The 19,344-nt window shown below is 43.9% G+C and overlaps 1 protein-coding gene across 21 annotated transcripts in view; it reads right to left on the bottom strand.

Moving 5' to 3' along the window:
- Nucleotides 1–19,344, bottom strand: part of UNC80 (unc-80 homolog, NALCN channel complex subunit) — a 3,486,058-nt gene that overhangs the window by 1,737,108 nt on the left and 1,729,606 nt on the right. For 20 of the 21 annotated variants that reach the window (XM_069615884.1, XM_069615886.1, XM_069615890.1 and 17 more), the window contains one exon: nt 13,290–13,490. In XM_069615884.1, coding sequence (XP_069471985.1) covers nt 13,290–13,490 — 201 coding nt within the window. The remainder of the gene's footprint in view (nt 1–13,289; nt 13,491–19,344) is intronic. The other variant, XM_069615887.1, reaches the window with a different exon arrangement.

Raw genomic sequence — 19,344 nt, 5'->3', positions numbered from 1 at the left:
AAGAGACGGCCCGTTTTGTCTCCTCCCGCATGTTGTCTCTCAATGTACTTTTTATAATTGAGATTACAGAGCCTCTCCCCGTATTCTGTGCATTGTTGCTGTAGCTTAAGCACTAGCTCGGTGTCCATGCACTCGCTTTTTAGTTCTATCTCTAACTCGCCTTCAACTCTTTGTAAATCAGCCAGAACCCCATCCTGCAGGCCTTTCGATTTAGCAATGGCCACACCCCGCACCACCACCTTGAATGCCTCCCACAGTGTCCCCGCCGAGTCAACGCTGCCTGTATTCATCTCAAAATAACTAATGATTTCTTCTCTTACATCTTCCCGGAAAGCCGGGTACTTAAGCGCCTCCGCACGGAGGCGCCACGCCGGGATCCGTGCTCTAGGGCGGCCGTATTGCCACCCCACCACCAAAGACGAGTGATCTGATAGGACTCTCGCTTTGTATTCTATGCAAGAGATTTCTGTCATCACATCCGACGTGGCAAAGACATAATCAAGTCTGGTGTGCGCTGTTGTGGGGCCGAGTAGTGAGAATATTGCCTCTCGTTAGGGTGCTTAGTTCTCCACACATCTACCAGACAAAGTCATCTAACAACGCCTGCAATGCCTGAGCCGCTGGGGCAGGCCCGACCGTCTTGTCATCTGACCTATCCACTACAGGGTTCAGCACACAATTGAAATCCCCTCCCCAAATCACTGCGCCACCCATGCACCAGCTCAGGCTGGTGCACATAGCCCGGAAGTACTCTGCCGTATTGTGGTTGGGGGCGTACGTGTTTACCACGTACACCTCCTTATTCTCCACCACCCTTCTCACCATGGCCAAACGCCCCTCAGTATCCACCGATTCCTGCCTCAGCTGAAACGGGACGTGTGGCGCCACCCATACCAGCACACCTCTAGCATAGGCCGAGTATGTGGACCCCACTACAGTACCTTTCCACTTTCTCCTCACCAACTCCAGTTTATCCCGGGTCAAATGCGTTTCTTGTAATAACCCGATGTCTATTTTCTGTCTTTTCAGATACAGCATGACCTTATTCCGTTTTAGGTAACTATTGAGTCCCCTGACATTCCACATCAGTATCTTAAGCTCCCCCATGGTTCATCAATACCCCTCTCTCTCATTTCCAACCGCTCCCATCTACTTACGCAATCCAGATACAATGCTAGGGCTAGTCCCTTTAGGCTCGCGATTAAACTCAAACTCCCCAACACTATATACACACCAAACTCCCCCCCTCCCTCCCTCCGTCCCTTCCCCTTCAACCCCTTCCCCAACGGTTGCCCAGCTCCATCCCTGGATCTCAGGCACCCCCACATCTAGCCCTGTCTGATACGCTCAGAGCTCAGTAGGGTGAAGTCGCCCTAGTGGCTACTTAACTATTGATACTACACGGGGGTGTGAGGACTAGCCCTGAAAGGCTCCTTCTTAAAGCAACAGCAATAGTGCAAACCATGCATTATCTGCTCCACTCCAGGCCCGTCTATGAACAGGCCCTTTCAGTGACTATAATCAAGTCCCATAGTCTCAAGCAACCCCATCTTCGATCACTGTTTACTTATCTCCTTCGCCTCTTCCTTCCGCTTGGACGTCTGGCTCCTGGGGGCAGCCCAGCGTATCTAACCATCCCATGGCTTCCTCCGGAGTGTCGAAAAAGAAAGTTCTGTTTTTATGAAAGACCTTCAGTTTTGCTGGGTAAAGTAGCATATATTTCTGCCCCGCCTCTCTCAGTCTCCTCTTAACCACCCCGAAGTTCATTCGGTTCCTCTGCCCATCAGGGTGTAGTCCGGGTAGGCTGTTATTTTAGCCTCCCCTCGCTCGATTGTTCCACCTTTGCGAAAATATTCCAGAATCCTCTCCCGGTCCCTGTAGTTGAGGATCTTGGCAATCACTGGCCTGGGCGGGGTTGCCTGGCGGCGGCCTCCTCGTCAGAGCCCTGTGCGCCTGCTCCACAGCGAATCCCTGCGTCAAAACTCCTCCAGTGATCTCCTGTAACAGCATGTTTTCAATAAACTCTGTGGGGTTGCGGCCCTCTGCTACCTCTGGTATGCCCGCAATGCGAATGTTGTTCCTTCGGGCACGCCCTTCCGCTTCCTCCGCTCTGCTCTCTAGGTTGCCCACTCTTGCCACCAGGGCGTGCAGTTCCGATTTGTGTGTGGCGCAGTCCGCCGTATTCGAGCTCCCTTCTTTCTCCAGGCTCTCTGTGCGCTCCGACAGGGACCTCACATCCTGTCGAAGTAGATTCACCTCCTTGTGCACTTCACCAACCTTAAGGTCCAACACAGTTTTTAAATCGGCCACTACTATTTCAAGCTTGGCCTCCCAGGATGCTTTCAGATCTGCTTTCAGGTCCGCAATTGCGGCAAGAACCTCTTGATTTGGACCCACGGTGGCCATGCCACCTGCAGACGGCTTATCTTTGCTCCTAACACTTTCCGGGCCCGTCAGTGTTTTGGCGAAATCGTCTACCATTGGTTGCTTCACTTTCTGTCTGAGAGACTTGTTAGACATGACGCAACAGCCGTATTGCGTGGGTCCACCCACTTCTACTGCTTCACAAACAGGGGGAGAAGGGCACCCTTTCCGTTTCAGTGTCCAACGTCCTATCCAAGCATGGGGGGCCACAAAACCTCAAGGCTCCACCAACCTTCTCCGCTCCACACTCTCCCAGTCGTCGTACACCTCGGCATGCAATGTGTCTCTAGTTTTCTTTCGTAGGAGTCTTGGACTCGCCCATTTCCACCTACTGTCCGCTGTGCAGAGCATCCACCATAGCTCTTGCTCTGAAAGCGGTGGTGCGTCCTCTCGTACAGTGCGCCCACACCCCTGTCACATAGTCCCAGAGTGGCGGTCCGTAGCTGACTTTCGTGTCTGAGGGGACCCTCACACACACGTTCTTTTGCGCAATGGATTGTGTTCTCCCACGTAGTTGGAAAGAGAAATTTCTTCGCAGGGGTACTTCCTGTCACTTGTCCCACGTGTAGCCAAAGCAATTATGCCGCTCGAAGTGCCTGCGTACTGTTCGGGATTGTAAGACACTACTTAGTGTGACTTTTGATTGCAGCACAGCATATTACTCTCTCAGTGTCCTGGTACTTTAATCTGTGCCGGCGACTGTGCAAAGTACTGCTCCTTACCCTTGGACACCACCTCAGGTGTCATTAGTGCGCAACTCCCATCCATACACTGGCTGTGCGCGGGAGACCCCGGCTGTCGCACTCCCCAAGGACCTCTTGTTGTGCCCGTCGGTCTTTCTCCTCATTCAGCGTTGGCCTTGTCACTCCCTGGTTCCATGCCTGTATGCTGGGCTCCCATGCTCTGCATCTCCACGATAGTGTGAAGTCGGAGCGCGCGTCAGGGCTCTCCGCTACTGTGTCCTCCAGCACGGGCAATGACTGTTTTTTCCCCCCTGGCTTCACTCTGCAGGAGTCCGGACTGCCTCTCGCAACATTGTAACAAAGCGGTGGAGCGTGGTGCCGGAGCGCTACTGTACGCGCGTCGCAGGGGCTAGCTGTAGACTAAATGTATCCTACTTCGGATACATTGCATTTCTCCAAGTTAATTCACTCAACTTGCTCTTCACCGCACCGGGGACACCGCCCAACTTCAGCTCCTCTTCTCAGTGTCCCTCTCTGCCCATGGGCATCCACCATGTCTCCTCTCCCATCACCATGCCGATCCGGCTTCTAAAAATTCTCACGACTCCTGCCACATGCTTCCGACCGCAGGAAGGCAATTCCAGGCTTCTCACGCTCCGACCGCCATCAGTCCATGCACATATATTCTCGGTTTTCCATAAACGTAATACGCTGTGTAAATATGGTAATGGCACCCTGTCACGCTGCGGGTGTAGGAACCTGTCTGGCGCATATGTCCACATCCGGAGCACCGCCTTGTCTTTCCAGTCCGCTGTGGTCATCTCACAACCCCTCGGTCAGCCGTTTCCTTTGTCCTCGCTGTCGGGCGGCCATCTTGCCTTCTTCTTCTATCCAGCTCACGATTTCTTCTTCTTCTTATGGGATTATCTTCTTCGCGGCGCGACCACGGTCCCTGCAAACGTCAACAGATACAGCTGCTCTGCTCATAAGTCCGCGCCTGAAATTATAAGCATCTACAAGCATTTATTCATGCATTTTCAGCACAGGATCAATGCAGGATCAAGGGAGCTCCTCCAGCGCACGTCTCTTCACATGGCCTTCCTGGCCACGCCCCAAGATTCAGGGTTATATACCCAATCACAATAACAATTACTCACTTTGTGCTCAGTTAATTTACAATGGCAAATATATACAATTCTAAGTGGTACCACAATTATTATCAGATTTCATTAAAGTGTATCAACTGTACTCTGGTTAAATGTCACACAAATCACTTAATAAAGGTAACCAACAATAGACATAGGAGGCAAAGCAGTTGGTTAGAACAATTGGCAGAATACTGGCCTCTACCGTTAGACACAGTTCTGTGTGGAGATCCCCCCCACCTGGGCATCCTGTAAAGTAAAGATATATCACAAGCCCAGTCCATATATTGTTCTATAAGTCTTATTTCCTTCTACAATGTTTCTACTACCCCAATGTACCTGGAATAGCAGAGTTCGATAACGAGTCGTCTTAAGCAGGTCCTCTCTTGGATCAGTCTCAATGGTTTTCGGCTTTCGGCGAAGGGAGACAGCAGTCAGCCTTCTTCTTCAGGCTCGGCTTCAAGATTAAGCGCCAGTTTCAACTTCAGCTTCTGTACGAATTCTAGCAGTGAGAGGCCCCCAGATATACTATATGATCCCTCATTCATTCTGCTGGGTCACACTCAGGCAACCAATCACTCAGAAGTGCATTCAGCAATCAGTCAGCCAATCAGGCATACAGTGCATTCAGGCCATACTCCTCCCTCTCAGACACTCACAACAAGGAATGTGTATTGGGACAAGTACCCAGCCATTCAACACTACACACTGCATTCATACCAGTTTCGGGCAGGGCTGTTTCAGTCATTGTGTCAAACACCAGAAACCAGATATCCACAACAAGAAGTGCATATTGGTCACACACTCCATTCACCCAGGTCCCACCCACAGGGTGTAACCACAACATACAGTCACTGGGAAGGCTCCAGCCAGTCTGGCCTGGTCTTCACAACAACACCATATATGGAACTTCAACCCAACATCCAGTCAGGGAGAAGGGACAGAGTTAGGGCTTCCCAGGACTTTGGGAAAACAAGGTAATAGGCAACAGAAAGCAAGAGGCCACAGGGGCCATCTTGTTTCCTATCAGGAATCAACTGATTCCAATGGCAGGGCCTGGGTATCCCAAAATGGAGGATACTCAGAGCACCTGTCGAATTCAGCATGGAGCTGCCACCAGCCCATATCCTGCTCTGTGGGCCACACACAAGTGCCCAGAAACATACACTAGGGTCACAGGGTTGTACCCCCAACCATGGGTGCCATAAGGGTATCCCATGGGTCTGTACACCAAACGAAAAACAGGAAGAGCTGCACTGCCAGGAGTCCCATATGGACTCCTGGGCAGAAAACAATACAGAACACAAATGAAAAAGGACTGCAGGGCAAGGAGGCCCTGTCCGTGCAATGCATTTCCAGCATCACACACTGGTCACCTGGTCACCCTGCGAACTAGGGCCCAGGCACTTGCATGTCCAGTTGCCCTTGCACTGCCGCCCGACTCCCCGGCACTTAAGGGTCTGTATCTGCAACCTTACAGTCCCTTCTATCTGCACGTATGAGCCACCCGCTGATTGCACTTGTGAGTTAACTGCACTTCCCCTTCCTATCTCCCCTGGAAGTCTCCCCTTCCTTCTTCCCTGCACTTGCGCGATCTGAATGACACACGGCCTAGTAAAATCGTTATTTTGTCCTCCCTTTGTTTCCCCCCCCTTGTCTTATCGCGCCTAGAAACACTTGTGTATAGGTGCGTTATAAATGCCATATCAAATCATATCATATCATTCATGCATCAGATCTTGTCATGTATATACCATGATTGCTTCTAGGTATAGTCACATACCCAGTGAGCTGGTCTTGGATCAAGTACTGATATCCTTAAACCTCTTTAAAATTGTTTTCCCTTCCCACCCATCCCCATGACCTTTTAACACTCCCAGTCCCTGCTTGCTCCCTTACCTTCTGCCCCCACACAAAGCCATGCTGACGTTCCCTGACATATGGTTATTAAACAGGGTTTGGCTGCATTCATGTTAATCCCAACTTTGTGAACCAGTCCTATGTTCCACGGCTCACTAACAGCAGGTGTTCAGAGCTTTAAAGACAGATAGACCTAGGGATCTTCTACACTTTTTCTGCTTTCTTTTGGGTAGCACCGGCAGTGTCCAGTGAGCTCCCAGCTATTACTTCTGAACATTTGTTTCAGAAGGGTCTACTGTGTCTTTCTCTGGCTATGGGGAAGTGTCTGTCCCACCCACCTTTCTCAACGTTCAATCTTTTGTCCTTCAAAGCTGCAAGATCCTCTTCTGGCACACGTACTGTAATCATTTTGCAGCCTGAAACGGAAAGGCCGTTGGTATCTCCTTTTCTGTTGCTGTAGGATTTCAGTGACCAATTATATCTCTCTGTTGTGGGCCATGTTAGTGGGGGAAGTCCTCATACATTTGTATATTGCTGCCGAGGTATGTTAAGGTGTGCATGGTTCTCTCCTACATTTGGTAGTTGTGCATCTTTATCACAATATCTCTTGGTCTGTCACTAGGCTCACCCCTTGGAGGGCCCACCCTGTGCATGCAATCTATTTCATAGGTTGTATTTGGGGTCTCACCCAGTCCTAGAGTGCAGAGAGTTGTGAGACATTGGGCCTCATTCCGAGTCTGGCGGTAACCCTACCAGTGCTACTGGCGGGTTGCCGCCGGAGTCGGAATAATATACCGGCTCGTGACCTCCAGGTGCCACCGGTTCATTTGAAGTCCGGTGGCTGGGAAGTCAGGCGCCGGTATATTTGTAAATCCCCATTCTCATAGAGGCCTACAGGACTCTATGGGAATGGGGACAAGGGAGCACCAGCACCATTAGCAACGGTGCTGGTGCTCCCGTGAAAAATCTGCCTACTGTGACCGCTGCACCAGGCAGGGTCAGAGCTGTCGTCACAGCGGCCCCGGCAGGCAGACTTGTAATTTGTCGGTCCGGAAACAAAGGTGCCGTTGAGCACCCTTGTTTCCTGACCGGCAAACTTATAATGAGGCCCATAGACTTTTAGATCCCTGTTCTCAGCTTCTTCTTTCAAGACCTTAATTCGGATGGTTTCACTTCATGCCCTGTTTTCAATTTCTTTGCATTTGTTCCGTAGTGATCTCATAATGTTTTCAAAGCCTTGAATGGTATTCGGGGCAGACTCATCTTTCCCTGCAATGTGGACAAGTCCGCCTCATAGCCAGCATCTTTGCGCCCAGTGCCTCTATTTCCTTGGTGTTCTCTTGGACGGCAGTGGTAAGGTCCATCCTTAAAACGGTCAATTCTTCTTTCATGAACTCTCTGAAGTCCTTCTTGAGATCCAGCAGCAACGCTCCAAACTGTTCCTTTTTGACGGCCATCGTGCACCCGCTGGACTGAACTTCCTGTCTGCAGGTCTTTTTGCCCTCTTCTGATTATTCCCACTCCCACCCTCCGTGTCATTGCAGTCTATTTTCACACTCTCAAGAAGGCTTCCAATGTTTTGGTTGACTGCCTTTCTCTGCTTCCTGGCCAAAACGTGCCTACGGTGAGCCCCTAGCGTTACTTCCTCTCACTCCTTTACAATTGCTTTGATTGAACTCACATTTTTTAAAAATTTAGATAGTGTTTTGAGCATCCTATGTTTTCATGTTGGGTATTCCCAGCCACACACCCTTTGCTTGCAGATGGATTTGAGACCGTATTAGATTTGTTTTCTCCCTTTCACCTCCCCCCATCTTTTGGGCCTTGCTTTTCTTTCAGGCATCAACTTCGTCATCCAGAGGAGTTCTCTGCAGACCCAGGAGCCTTGTTGTCAACCGCAGCATCCCATACACCGGTCAGGGGATTGGATTTATCGGTGGGGCTCTCCACCATTCTTATTCATGTGCCGCCACCGGTGTGAACACCTTTCTTTGGCATAGGGCCTGCCCGATTCTCAGCTTTTGAGTCTTAGGAACGTCTCAACGGGGTGCCTCAGTCTGCTCCCCTGGTTGGTCCTGTGCCTCTCAGGTCAGTGCCTTACTTCAGTCACGCCCGGGTCTCTGCTAACACGTTGCTGAGGTGCCTCAGCCAAGCGCCCTTTTCTGAGTTTTTGGCTTCAGTGCCGGCGCACCACAGTAGGCCCTCTCTTAAACGCCACCATCGAGGTGTCTCTGTCAGAGGGTATACAGTCCCATCTTCCAGGAGGGCTAGGCAGCTGCTACTGTCGTTCCATGTACGGGGTGGCAGGAGAAGCCAATGGAGCGCATGGACTCCATGTCCTACCCGGTCACCATCTTGGCCACACCCCTTAATCACATGTTCAACAAGTATTTATCGATATCTATGTATCCCAGGTATGCATTTTCATGGCCTTGCTCACAGTTGAAGCATCAATATCAAAATCAGGAAGTAATACCAGCCCCCGCTCTGCTCCACACCGCCCACAGCAGCCAACTTTAAACTTCCATGTCTTCCTAACTGTTCGTGAGGTTCAAAATCAATAAGTTATACACTGAAAACTTCCATTTGCCAGGGTCTGCTTCAAATGTTTATTGCCAGATAGGTACTTTCAGTTACATGTCTAGGAACTGTTCAGCAGGTCTAATGCTCCCCACCTGTTTGGGCATGTGTATTCCAAATTAAAGCGCTTAACATTATTGTGAACACTCACATGTCACCAAAAAGGTAGCTAATGCATTATGCAAGTTAAGAGTCGATTTGTCACATAACAGAATGTTCCACATCTTGAACGCCCAGTCATTTATAGTTGGTATGTGTGGTGTTTTCAATGTGATGCTAAAGCATTTCTACCCATCAGCAGCATCTGCAATGTGACATATTTCTACCATCAATTATTCCCAACAAGCCGATTTCTAGAGTACAGGGTAGCTCTCAACTACCCATATCCCCCTATCACTTTTATGAGGCGATTCCATTATTTTCCCTTTTTGGTACAATGACACCAACACAGCTCCAACCCTCCTTTTATTATGAGTTTCATCCTATCAGGTGTAAGATAACATCTAGACATAATGTCTCGGGGGAATAGCTCAGCGTCAAAGTGCTCTCCTTGGAAGCTCTGGGTATTAAGCGCATTATAAATAATCTATCATATCATATCAAATGTTTATGCCCGCTTGCATATTGAGCACTAACGGTGACTCTATTATTATTCCACCATATCCTCTACAATGTATCATCTAAGAGCTCATATGCTAATTCTTTATGCCAGAATTTCAAGTATGAACAAAAAGCCTCCTCCACTGCAGAGTTTAAACATGTATAAAGCTTGAATATATTGCTCCCTGATGTTCCAGACTAAAAATAAATTGTTTGATATTTGGTTAGAACCTAACTGCCACCTCCCTGTTACAAAGCCCAGTGTTTTGATTGCTAATATCTAAAACGCTTATTATCGAGGACCCAAAAGGGGCGTTTATAATCTTAAAAGGATTCAATCTTCCCTCCTTGAAATAAGTGTGAAAGGAATTCACAACCTGCCTCCCTCCGTGCATCAAATGGCCGCCCCTTATATGTCAAGTAAGCATTGTGCTGCATGGAGGCGGCTGGCCCAGGAAATATGGTCAAGTACAGTCTAGTGGCTAGTCTATCCCATATCTCCATACAAGATTTAAGAGAAGGTAGTTCATGCATGGCACTCAGCCTACCCTTTTTTGAAAACTCCGATCATATACCGGCTCTTCACAGAGGAGGGATACATCCAATTTCCAAAGACCCTCAATTGCTGCTTGGCAATTCTTTTATGGTTAGGGACCCGAAGCTGCCTGCTCCCCACTTTCTCTCAGTTTTTAGAGTGTTTATTTACACTGAAATTCTGTGCATTGTTGTTCCCAGATGAAGCATCTCCCTTTGTATTTTGTTGAAGGTCATCTTGGGAAATGAGACTGGCAATACTTAGAAGAAATGTGGTAGCCTTGGAAGAATATTAGTTTTTAGAGAAGCTATTCTTCTCTAAAATATAGGATAGCACACATACCTGCACCATATCTAGAATTAAATTCAACACCGCAATTTTATTTAATTTCATTTTAAACCTTGAAGCTTTCCCAAAAGTTTCCAGCAGCCGGAGCAGAGTGGAGAAAGTAACATCTAGCAAACTCAAGGAGGGTATGATACCATCTGCAAACTATGTAATCGCTTTAATCAGAGAATCTGCTTTAATCTGGAAGCAATAAATCCAACTACCAGCACAAATAATAAGGTGGCAAACGGGCACCCAAATTGTGTTCATCTTGTTAGACCAAATCTATCAGAGAGGGAGTTGTTTACCAATATTCTTGCTGTAGGATTTCAGTTGAAGGAGAATACTCCCCAAATCACATTCTCCTCTAGGCCAACCTTGGCCATGACGACTTTTATCCAATTGATTAATAACTCTTCTGACATTATCTGAAGCTTATCTATTGGCAACAAAGCCAGATTGTTAAATTCCAATATTATCGGGCAAGACTATCTCTAAACGAATTGCCAATATTTTTGCATTTATTTTAGCGTCTATGTTTAACACAGCAATAGAGCGGAAGGACTTGCACTGCTCGCCTGTTTCATTTGTTTATATGTTTTCTTCGGCAGTGCTGCCAAAGGAAAAAATATATTTAAACACTTGCATATGAATGTAAAATACTGCAACCCTTTTCCCTTAAAGGGAAAGGCATTTATTACTACAGTAGGTGTTTGGGGCTAGTTTGGGAGTGGATATGACACCCCCTGAGTATCAGGCCTATATATAGGCATACTCCAAAGGTTGTTTTCCATTCATTGACCATAGGTAGGGCTGCATTTGGTATGGGTGCTCTTGGGACTGCCCCCTGACTTACTGCAGGGACGAGTGAGGGTGATCTGGGGCTATCTGTATATATCCTCCAGGCCCAGCCTCCATTAGCTCAGGATAGAACCAAGCCCCTTTGACCACCCCATTGTCAGTCCCAAGATTAGGCAGGGAATTTCATCACAGGAGATATTGATGGGCTGATACAGAATGAGCTACAGAGAGCTATAAGTACAAGGTAATACATGGATACCCTGAAATGCTAGCGATGGAGATACAATCACCCAGACTGGAGAAGAGAGGGAGACACCCTCACCAAGCTTAAGCAGGAGGGAGGAGGATAGGAGGACCTCAGATACAGAGATAAATGAAAGGGTCAACGGCAGATTTTAGGGGCATGCGGGGGTACGAGACAGTGCAACCATACTTGGGGTCTAAGTTACTGTAAGGTCAGTATGGAGCTGAATTGATTGCAAGATCAGGACCCTACTTCAGGCACCCGAGGTTGCAGTAATCTGGGAGAAGAGCTGACACAGCTTCTAACTGCTGGAAGAGAACCTAAGGCTTTGTCATACCTTGGTCTCAGTGTGACCCCTGCTGCAGACCACACTAAAGAGGGCTTGGGAACTCCAAAACCCCCATTGCGGAAGTATAGACCCAGGCACCTTTTTTGGACATTGGATGAGGGCAAGAGAGCTCAACTTGAGACTTTTGAGAGACTTCTGTTTGTTTCCATTTCGCCATCTTTTCTTCATTTATGTAAATAAACCCTAGTGGAAAGTATATTGGTGACAGTCTCTTTGTGCTTCCCAATGGCGCTGCCCTGACCCTCCTTTCACCCTCCATTGCTTCCTTTTCTTCTTGATCCTTTAACTCTTTTTCAGCCCCTGTACATAACCCTCTCACTTGGCTCTGTGGCCACTGGTGGAGGCCTGTTATCTGTATGTACCACTGACTAAACCAGCTGTATGGAAATTTCTGCCACCAACAAGCAAAGGCAACAACAAACTGAGCTAGGCCGAATTGGGGATTTGGAGCACTGTAAGGAGAGAGTAGACCAAGCTCTTATATTCGCTGCTTCTGTTTCTGCTTGTGAAAGGAACTTTTTGCATGTCTGCACACAATACCCTTGTAGTGTCTCTAAATCCGAACTTTACATCTATCCGCCGGAGCCCATGTGGAGACCCTGAAATACTAGAGATTGTGGGAAAAATCTAGAGAGGGTGGTGAGGCAACAGAAAAGTGAGTAAAGAGACACTGTGGAATTATTTTTGGTGAAATGCATCCCGAGCACTTGGACACCCACAGAGAGTACCCTTAATCAGGCCACCTCTGAGAACAATGTCAATAGCTTTTTTCGGCTAATTATTTGTATTATTGTAGTAAACTTGAATCCACTGTGCGGCATAAGATGAACCCCATAAAGGTGTCAGCAGGCCAGGAATGTGGCTGTGAGATGGCATAGTTCGTTATACACATGATCTTAATAGAAGGTATGTCTTGCATTTATAAAGTCCTCTTTGGAGATGGTATCACAACACTTAGGTCTGTTCTGTCTGCTAGCTATCAAAAAGAAACAGCGCTACACAATTGGCGTCATGGATGAAATAATTTATTTGCACATGACATTTGTCATTATCAGATCTCTAGGTCGACACAGTGACTTTGATTGACAATATCTGCCATTAGACAGGAAATTAACCTGTGTTCAAATCTTAATTAATTGTGTTGAACTGACCCTTTAACTAATGTATTAATTGTGTTTATTTAAAACAATAATTAAGACATTTATTTAAAAATAATAAGTATTGCAAGGCATAGTGCAAAATGAAAACTTAATTAAAGACAATTAATCAGGGATAACTGTGAGAAACAATGCTCCATATCCTGAATTGGTATAGAAAAACACCAGAGAAACCTACTGGGATGGACTAGAAGATATTTTATAAAGGATTTTTCAATGACTTTATTGGAGAAAAAAATGACTGTGCATGCTGGTGTTCAAGGATTACAGTAGATTTGGGAAGCACTCATGAAATATATTTACTGTCAGAAATGAGTGGGGAATGAGGGTCTATTCAAACATCTGTATTCAAATAGAATCCTGTGGTGGAGAAACAGTTATATAATTTCTTGTTCAGAGGCCTGTAGTTCAAATGTTGTAAAAGGATGTTGTCATACACTTACCACCATTGTCAGGCAGAATTATATTGTAAGAGTCAAGAGTGGGCGGGTCCTGTTTTCTTTTGCTCCCTTTGGTGGAACAAGCATTTGAAGAATTGATATGCCCAAAAATCTGGAATACAAATGACTTTCAAGAAATCTCACCTCTTTTACCTTTTTGCCCCTTGAGCCCACGTTCCCTGCCATGTTGTCGTCTCTGAGTGAATCTACAGTGTCACCATACAGCAGCTTGATAGCACGGACAAGGCGGGCACAGGAACGGCTGTGGTGAAGGTAGCAGTGGGGGTGACAGTAGTCGATATGGGTACAGATGAAACTTTGCTGGTTGCACAATAGAATCATGACCTGAAATGTGACAGGTAGAATTTCATTTTAGCAAGTGTGTTTCAGAGGCAAATGTTTTTGATGCACACAAATACTGCTTCTATTTTTATGTTAATTTATTTTATATAATATCTGCCTAGAACATGTATACATTGTACATACATTCTTTGATGCTACCTCCAATTTTTAGAATGTCCTGCACCCTTTGAAAAGCTTCCTATTTTAACACTATCTAACTTTCAAATATCATTTTCAGCATTACAATGAGGTAAACCTTTACACTTTCTAACATATTACATAGCCCGTCAGATGTTATCTTAATTTTGACATCTGAGGCCTCGAGAAAGTGATGGGATCAGTCCATCTTTAGAATGATGCACAAGGAAAGAGTCTTCCATGCAGATACCTTGTGCCTCATATTTCATACTGCGGTTGTCCATCAATGAAATTGGTTTGCTTATTTTCATATAAATCAATGTATTCAAATCCCAAAAAGTGTTTCAGGCTAAACAGGTGTTTTGTCAGGGCATACTTTATGTCTTGTAAAAGCAGCATTTTGAGAGTGAACAAAAGAAAAAAGAATTCTTGTTCAAATCTACGGTTCTGTCAAGAAATTATAAATATAGGATCATTGGGAATACATATAATTATCTCCTCAGTGAGGTGAACCTCTTGAAGATGATCAATTCAATCATTATAAGGATCGGATTTCTCCATTACCAAAGCAAAAGAAAATCCATCACAACACACAGAGCACAACAGCTCCAAACAAATAGAATCCTGACAAATCTAGATACCTTAATACAAATATAAAAAGACCACCCTAATCTAAATACAAGCCATCTGAAAATTCACATGTATCTAAGCCGCCATAAAAGGACTTCTCTAACTAATTCATAGAGACAATAAATAAAACTCACTACAATTCATTATAAATGGCATTAAATCCAAGAGATACCTAATAAAATATAACATAAAATAGGGGTTTATCCACTTCTTACTTGGATCAGCAAAACATTTACAAAGCAATAAAAAAATGCTGCTAATCTTCAAAAACTTCCATTTTACAAAAATCATCTCTCATCCCATTTCCCTCACTCATTTCAAGGAAGAATTTTGAATAAAGTCATCAAAACCGATCTCCTGCACTGTAGGGATTTTATTTTGCACCATTTCCCACCTTACACCTTTTTCATATAGAGGTTAAATTTTACATTTTTTAATTAGGATTTTATGTCACACTTCATGCCAGAGTCAAGCCTCTAGGCGAGGGTCCGGGTTTGAACCCATTCCGCATTGTCTTGTTTTTAAGACAAGCACGCTGCTCCAGAGCTATTCCAACTAGCACACATTAGGAAAGGGTGTACACCTTTTATCTATTCGCAACCCTATTGCACCATAATGCTTTGTGTTTAAAGGTGCTTTTAAGATGGTTATATGAAATAAACAGACGTTCATCCAAATTATTACAACCCCAGCTTGCAAATAGTTTACACCCTTCCTTATACCGCACGTATGTATTATTTGCAGGTGAATCTCATCCATGCCTGTATTTCTATACTTGATACTCCCAATTCTAAAGTTACGGCACAATTGGGTGTGGCTAACGGAAGCCCTAATAATCTTTTTAAAAATATTTTTTTTTACCTCAAGTTGAGAATAATTTGAATGCCCCCAGAGCTTACTCCGATATAACCTCTTAAACGCATATGCTTCCAAGTGCAACAAAATACATGTGTGTCAGTCTGATTTATACAAAAAAAGATACAAAAGTACATGGAAAACATTTAATTATCATCAGCTAAGTCACCAGTTAGCCAGGTTTGTAACAAGCTGCCAAGAACTAAAATATAGCAGTAAAATATATTTTTTGTGTTGTTCCTCTGGGGTGCTAGGTCCCCGAGTCCAACAAAAACCACTGCTTTTATTGTGCAATATTTATAAGTCGATTGTATTAATGTAAGAAATTGCATATAACCGAACTAGAAATGACCTTATCAGGACAACTTTGAACCACCAGAATGCTGTGCACTTATAGTGTGAATAGCAATTTAATGTCAGATTCTATAGTCAACAGCTAACCCATGCAGAAGTGACCACTAGCATGCTCTCCATAAAATGCTGTACTAGACCTTTTTCATGGCAGATTTCTATACTGAAAGCAAGCCTATGCTACACAGTAAATATTTAAAAACTGGCATTGGCTAAACAATAGAATATAGATTGAATGACCAATTGTTTTGCTTGTTCAAGTAACCAAAATAATCTGCTAATGTCTAAGATACATTTCTGATTAACTGTGTAAAATACTGAAATACATAGCCTTGCATATTCAAATAACCACAATGGTGTATGTACAACATGTGGCCCTCTGGATGTTTTGGCCTACACGCCCATCAGTCCAGAGCCAACATATTGGATATGAGAGATTATGCAAATCTTGGGCCAATACATCTCTGGATGGCTGCAAGCTTCCCCTACCGTGCTAATGTTTAAGCTACATTTCTAGATATCCAATCATTAACAGAGCAAAATATATATAATAAATAACCCTGCATGGCCCTATGATGTGCGAGGAATATTGTATTCATCCATCTTCTTTACTACACATAGATATGTAGAGCACCTATACATTTACTGGGCCCATCCTCCTCAAAATCTTTATTTACACCAATAAAGCTCATTATACATATCCCATTGACTTTTGGATTTTCTCATCTTCAGGTCTTTATCACCAACACTTGGCATTTATTTCTTATTTTTGATTCCAAAAACTCTGATAGAGTTGATGCCCGCATCATGATGACCATTCATCCAATGCTGTCTCAAGCAATAAAAAATGTCAAAATTCCTGATCACGCTCACATTTTCAGCAATGTTATGTTTTAATATTAGTTTCAGGCAGCCAATGTATAATTGCACACACAATCTATGGTTGCTATTATAAGCAGTTTAATAGAAGCTGTTTTGATCAAAGCAAAGGCATTGCCTCATTAAGAAAATGTAATAACCTTAAATGATAATCAGGAAATGATTTACATGGGCTTTTGTAGGTTTTTTAATCAGACTTGCACTTGTATGTATTCTGTTGCACTTTACAAAAACAAAAATGTAAGGCGTTAAACTCACTGAGGAGGTAATTACATTATATTTATTGTCAATCATCCGTTATTTATAATTTATGGAAAGACGTGGATATTTAAATATATATCATCTGATTATTGTGAAATAGTAAACAGTTTAGATGACAAATTAGATCAATTAGGAAAATGGGGAGTTCTTACTTTGCCTTTGCCCTGTTAAAAACATTTAAACAAGACTCCTTCAATCGAATGAAGGCGAAGAGGCATTTGAAATACCAGCCTGACGGGGAAAAAATACTGTTTGCCTTAAATGCAAAGAAATGACTTGTCTTTTTGGTCTTTGGTCAAAGAAAGACATTTCCAGAGATCTGTTCAGACAAACCCGATTGCGAGTAATGTCTGGGTTGTGCTTTTTACTGACCTTTATGGAGAGTTGCCCCTGGAGGTAACTGAGTCAAATGAGGATTGAAAGTCAGATACACTTGATTGGGATTTTAATGACACTAGTGTGGATGAGGTTTATGGGGCTATTATTAAGTCAAAAAGTTTGAATGCACCCGGAACCGATGGCCTTTCCATTCTCACCCTAAAATCAGATCCAGACCTATGGTCTCGGATACTCTTAGAGTTGTTCCACAATATTAAAGAAACAAACACAATCCCTGCCTCCTGGAGGGATGCTATAGTTGGCCTTATCCATACGGTAGGAGATAGGTTGGATCCAGTAAATTACCGACCTATTTCATTACTGGATGGGTCATACGTCATATAAATGCTCTCAACTTTGTTTTTTAAATACTCAAGCAAACAAGCATCCCGCTGCATAACGACATATACCAATCAGGCTTCAAGAAAGGGGTAAATATGTCCCTGAATTGCCATATTATATCGCACTTGACGATGCAGGCACTGGTAACCAAAAGACAGATATTTGTCGCCTTTCTTGATAAAAGAAGGTTTTGAATGCGTGAACCAAGCCCTTTTGTGGTCAAAGTTAAAGTTGCAGCTGCGTGACATGCTGCTTGACACACACTCTGAGACTAGATTAAAAGTGAGATTAGATGGCATTGGAAATACTTCAGGTTGGATAAGGAATGAGAGGGGCCTAAGGCAGGGATGCGTTCTGGCCCCTTTCCTCTTTAATGCCTAGACAGCTGATATGGGACCGTCCTTTGAATAAATTAATATCTATCCTCCAAAATTGGGTGCTTTGTCTATCCCGTACCTCCTGTATGCGGATAATTTGACTTTACTTGACTACACCCAAATAGTTCTTCAGAGAGCACTACTGGCAGCTTATAATTATTTTAAGAGTGTGGGCCTGAAAATTAGTGTGGCAAAATCTAAAATTCTTGTTTTAAATAAGAAAGACAAAAATACATTTTATTGGTCAATTAATGGACAGAAATGAGAACACGTCCATGCCTTACATATCTGGGAACTAAGATTTGTAGCACTAATAAACTCCATGAACAATGTTTGCCTAGTAGAACCGCAATAATACAATCAATATCTCAGTTGAAACAACTTGATAGGAAGTATGGTTGATTTTCACTCCTCCCTGTAACGAAATGTTACTGTCAAAAATGATTCCCAGTGTAATACATGGGCGGAAGTGGCAACTGCCAAGGGTGTCTGGTTGTCGTTTGAGGGCAAGCTTTTGCGCAAGGTGCTCTCATTGCCCCAGGGTACCCCGTTGCCAGCAATAAGACATATATTATGTATTATATCAATCCAAGCCATGATCGACTGGAGAAGCCTGCAATTATATAGAAGCTTACTTGCTCAGCCATGTGGCTCTTTGTTTGCGGGGTTGCAATGTTTACTGTTGTCAGATGCTTGTAAACCTTTCTGTGATTGGGCTAAAAAGTGTACTATGATTATGGCAGGGGGAGGTATTTCTGAAGAAATGCTTTGTGTAGACCTTATGCAGCCAGGACAATGCCTGTTTGATTTGAATTGGACTGAATATCCAAATCATACAGGGTGTATGAGCACTTTATTTATGATATAAGAACTAGAGGGGTAATGAATGATACATTGCAATAATATACCTCTGAAAAATCTATGCGCGGGCTGCTGTATTTTAAGTTAAATTTATTTGCCACACAGGAGGCAATAGGTGCTAGAGAAAATATTCCCAGATGTGAGAGGTTATGTCGGCTCTGTCATATGGAAACATACAACTTGCTAATGGTACGTTTCAAACGTACTAGTCTGTGTGACAACACTATAGGTAGGTTTCTGTCTGTTACAAGACTTGAAGGGACGATAAAATGTGCCACACTTTGCTTGGAGATCCACCAGTGTCTTTGATGATTGAAGCTATGAGGTTTTTAGAAATAATCTTTCCTGATCAATTCTCCTATTAATTTAAATTATTGGAAAAATTATGATTTCAGATGTGAATATTCTTGAATGATGCATATTCTGAGCTTTGTATTGACTATATATTGTGTGAAAAGTGTATTTCTGTTTTAAACTATAACACACAATAAAATAAAAAAATAAAAAAGATTTAGAAAAATTCATTTTTTTGAAGATGTAAAACTTGCCTTGACAAAGGACATGTTTGGTGTGAAACATGCATTGGCATTTAAATAAATTGAATATGTAAACTCTTTGGCTTATTTGTATGGCTGGGCACCCATAATAAAAAATATTGAGGTACCTGAATGCAAACAACTATCCTATAAAATGTTTTATGACGTTTGTGCATGACACTAGTGCCACTGTGTTTCATCCATCACTGTTTAAGCTGCCTATATTCTTTTAGGGAAGTAACTGCAGAA

This window comes from Ambystoma mexicanum, chromosome 9, assembly GCF_040938575.1.
Source record: "Ambystoma mexicanum isolate Mex_15411 chromosome 9, UKY_AmexF1_1, whole genome shotgun sequence".
NCBI classification, from domain to species: domain Eukaryota; kingdom Metazoa; phylum Chordata; class Amphibia; order Caudata; family Ambystomatidae; genus Ambystoma; species Ambystoma mexicanum.
The sequence above is the reverse complement of the archived record's forward strand: the minus strand, read 5'-3'. Positions and strand labels throughout refer to the sequence as shown.